At 43.5% G+C, this 2,137-nt stretch overlaps 1 protein-coding gene across 1 annotated transcript in view; it reads right to left on the bottom strand.

Moving 5' to 3' along the window:
* Window positions 1-2,137, bottom strand: part of RAVER2 (ribonucleoprotein, PTB binding 2) — a 24,925-nt gene that overhangs the window by 4,148 nt on the left and 18,640 nt on the right. Inside the window, exons 10-11 of the mRNA XM_031058557.1 lie at window positions 926-1,037; window positions 463-611 (exon numbers count right to left, since the gene is read on the bottom strand). Of these exons, the coding sequence (XP_030914417.1) occupies window positions 463-611; window positions 926-1,037 (261 nt within the window). The remainder of the gene's footprint in view (window positions 1-462; window positions 612-925; window positions 1,038-2,137) is intronic.

Here is a 2,137-nt window from a genome sequence, read left to right as displayed (position 1 = left end):
CTGAACTGGCTCTGAGCACTGCACACTCTGCAGGGCCTGCAGCTCCTGGCCAGGCTCTGATCTCCACATGGGGAGCACATCCTGTGCATGAGAGCAGCTGGCAAACATCCCCGAGCTGTGCAGCAACTGCAGCTCTCTGCCCTGGGATCCAGCCAAAGCTCAGGACTTAAAAACTTCTGGGGGAGGCAAAGAGAAAAATCCCCTGGTTTTGAAGGCAGACAAAGCCAAAGCAGAGGTGCTGAGAAGTCATTTTTAGTGAGTGCCCACAGTTCAGGCTCTCAAGAAACAATTTTTCCAAGGGTTGTGATTTCAGCAGGGAAAGTTCTTTGTGCTAAATCTGCTCTGGACGCTGAAATGATCAGATAAAGTGTCAGTGCAGAGGCTCAGGAAGAACACCCAGAGAAAACAAGGAGCAGCTCTGGGAGAAGCCCAGGGGACACCAGGCTGTGGGATTATTCCTACCTGTGGGTACTCCCCAGGCTGCTGGGCATAACTGAAATAGTTTTCCATTGCATGTTGTGATGCAGTTCCCTGAGACACAGCAGCATCCACGACGTTGTTTGCAAGGCTGGTCTGCTGTGGAGGACTGGAGGCTTTGCTGGCAATTGCTGCTGGGAACACAAAGAACAGAGCTTGGATCAACACCTTGACTGTAAAACACACTATACCAGGATTAAAATTGAGATTTATGCCCAAAATTAATCAGTGCTACTAATAATTGAAAGGCTTCTAGAAGTCTGTGAGCCTCTGAAAATGCACCCCTGTTTAACCATCAGGATAAACGACTTTGCAGTTTTGAGACACACTACAAGATTTCCAAGAGGATAAATGCTGTGGGCACTGGATTTACCAGGCAAACAGGATTAACATTTGCCACGCTCTGGCTGTGGAAATTTGCAATGAAATCCATGGAATGTTTGCTTACCTGGCAGACAGATACCAGGCAAAACACTTGCCAAATTCAAGTAGGGGTTGGTGCTCAGCCGGATTTCTTTTGGGGGCTCCCCAAGCAGAGAAGTCTGTTTTTTCAAGGGCGTCTGAAAAATGGACAGGGCAGTTTGTATTAAATTCATATAAAATTGGTCAGAAATAAGGTTCAGTGGCCTAGCAGGGTCTTGGGAAAAGCTTAGTCCTATGAAAAAAACCTTTTGAAATGCAACTTTTGAAATAAAATGAAACTTTTGAAGTCAATCCTTCACAAGTTCCATTTTATTTCAGCAATCTGGACACATTGCCTACAATTTTTTCTTCCAAATAGTTTTTGTAGGAATGTTTCTCTTCAGACTGCAAGTTCCTAAAGGATATTACAAAACAAACAAACAAAAGAAAACCTTTTATATGCAAGTGAAGGAATAATAATCACTCGAGCAATTCCAGATGCAGGGAGTGAACATTAAGTACAAGGCCAAGACAAAATCAACTCTTTTCATTTGGAGACACAAGGAAATAAAGGCCAAATGTCAGGAAGATCATGAATTAAGCCCATGTTTCCCCTAAACGTTGAAGTATTGATGTATATTAAAAGTATTATTTATTATTTTTATAATACAGTAATATATATTATATATAATTATTATTGTTATAAATTATTTTAGATGTATATATAAAAAGGTAAATTTTCTTAAGGGCAGAAAAAGCATTCTGAAAGAATGAGACCACTTAAATCCCATTCCATCATCCTCTCACACTTCACCTTCAAGGGAATAAATAATATTTTTAAAAACTGGTAATTAAAAGTGGAAAATTTATAGACACACACACAAGCAGCTGGAAACCCACAGGCCCTCAACCACCAGGACTGCTCCTGATGAATCACAAAATTCAAGCCCAAGTTCAATGTTTGCCCTTTAGAAGAGACACTGCCCTGAGATAAATGTTAAATTCCCCCATCCAGCCCTGTGAGGCAGACACATGGAGATGGGCCCTGCAGCACTGAGGAGCTGCCTTTGCTCCTCGGCTGGACCACCGAGGAGAGCATTGTTCTCTCCCCATCCCCAGCACTGCTGAGACCTCCACGTGTCCCCAGGGTGCTCCTGGGATCAAGGGAATTGTCCAGGGGGCACACAGGAGGGGTTAAAATAAAGGAGGAGGAAGGAGAGGGAATGGGAGGAAGGAAGGAAGGAAGGAAGGGAGGGAG

This window comes from Geospiza fortis, unplaced genomic scaffold (genome assembly GCF_000277835.1).
Source record: "Geospiza fortis unplaced genomic scaffold, GeoFor_1.0 scaffold396, whole genome shotgun sequence".
Taxonomy (NCBI): Eukaryota; Metazoa; Chordata; class Aves; order Passeriformes; family Thraupidae; genus Geospiza; species Geospiza fortis.
Note: the sequence above shows the minus strand (reverse complement) of the source record. Positions and strands in the feature narration are given on the sequence as shown.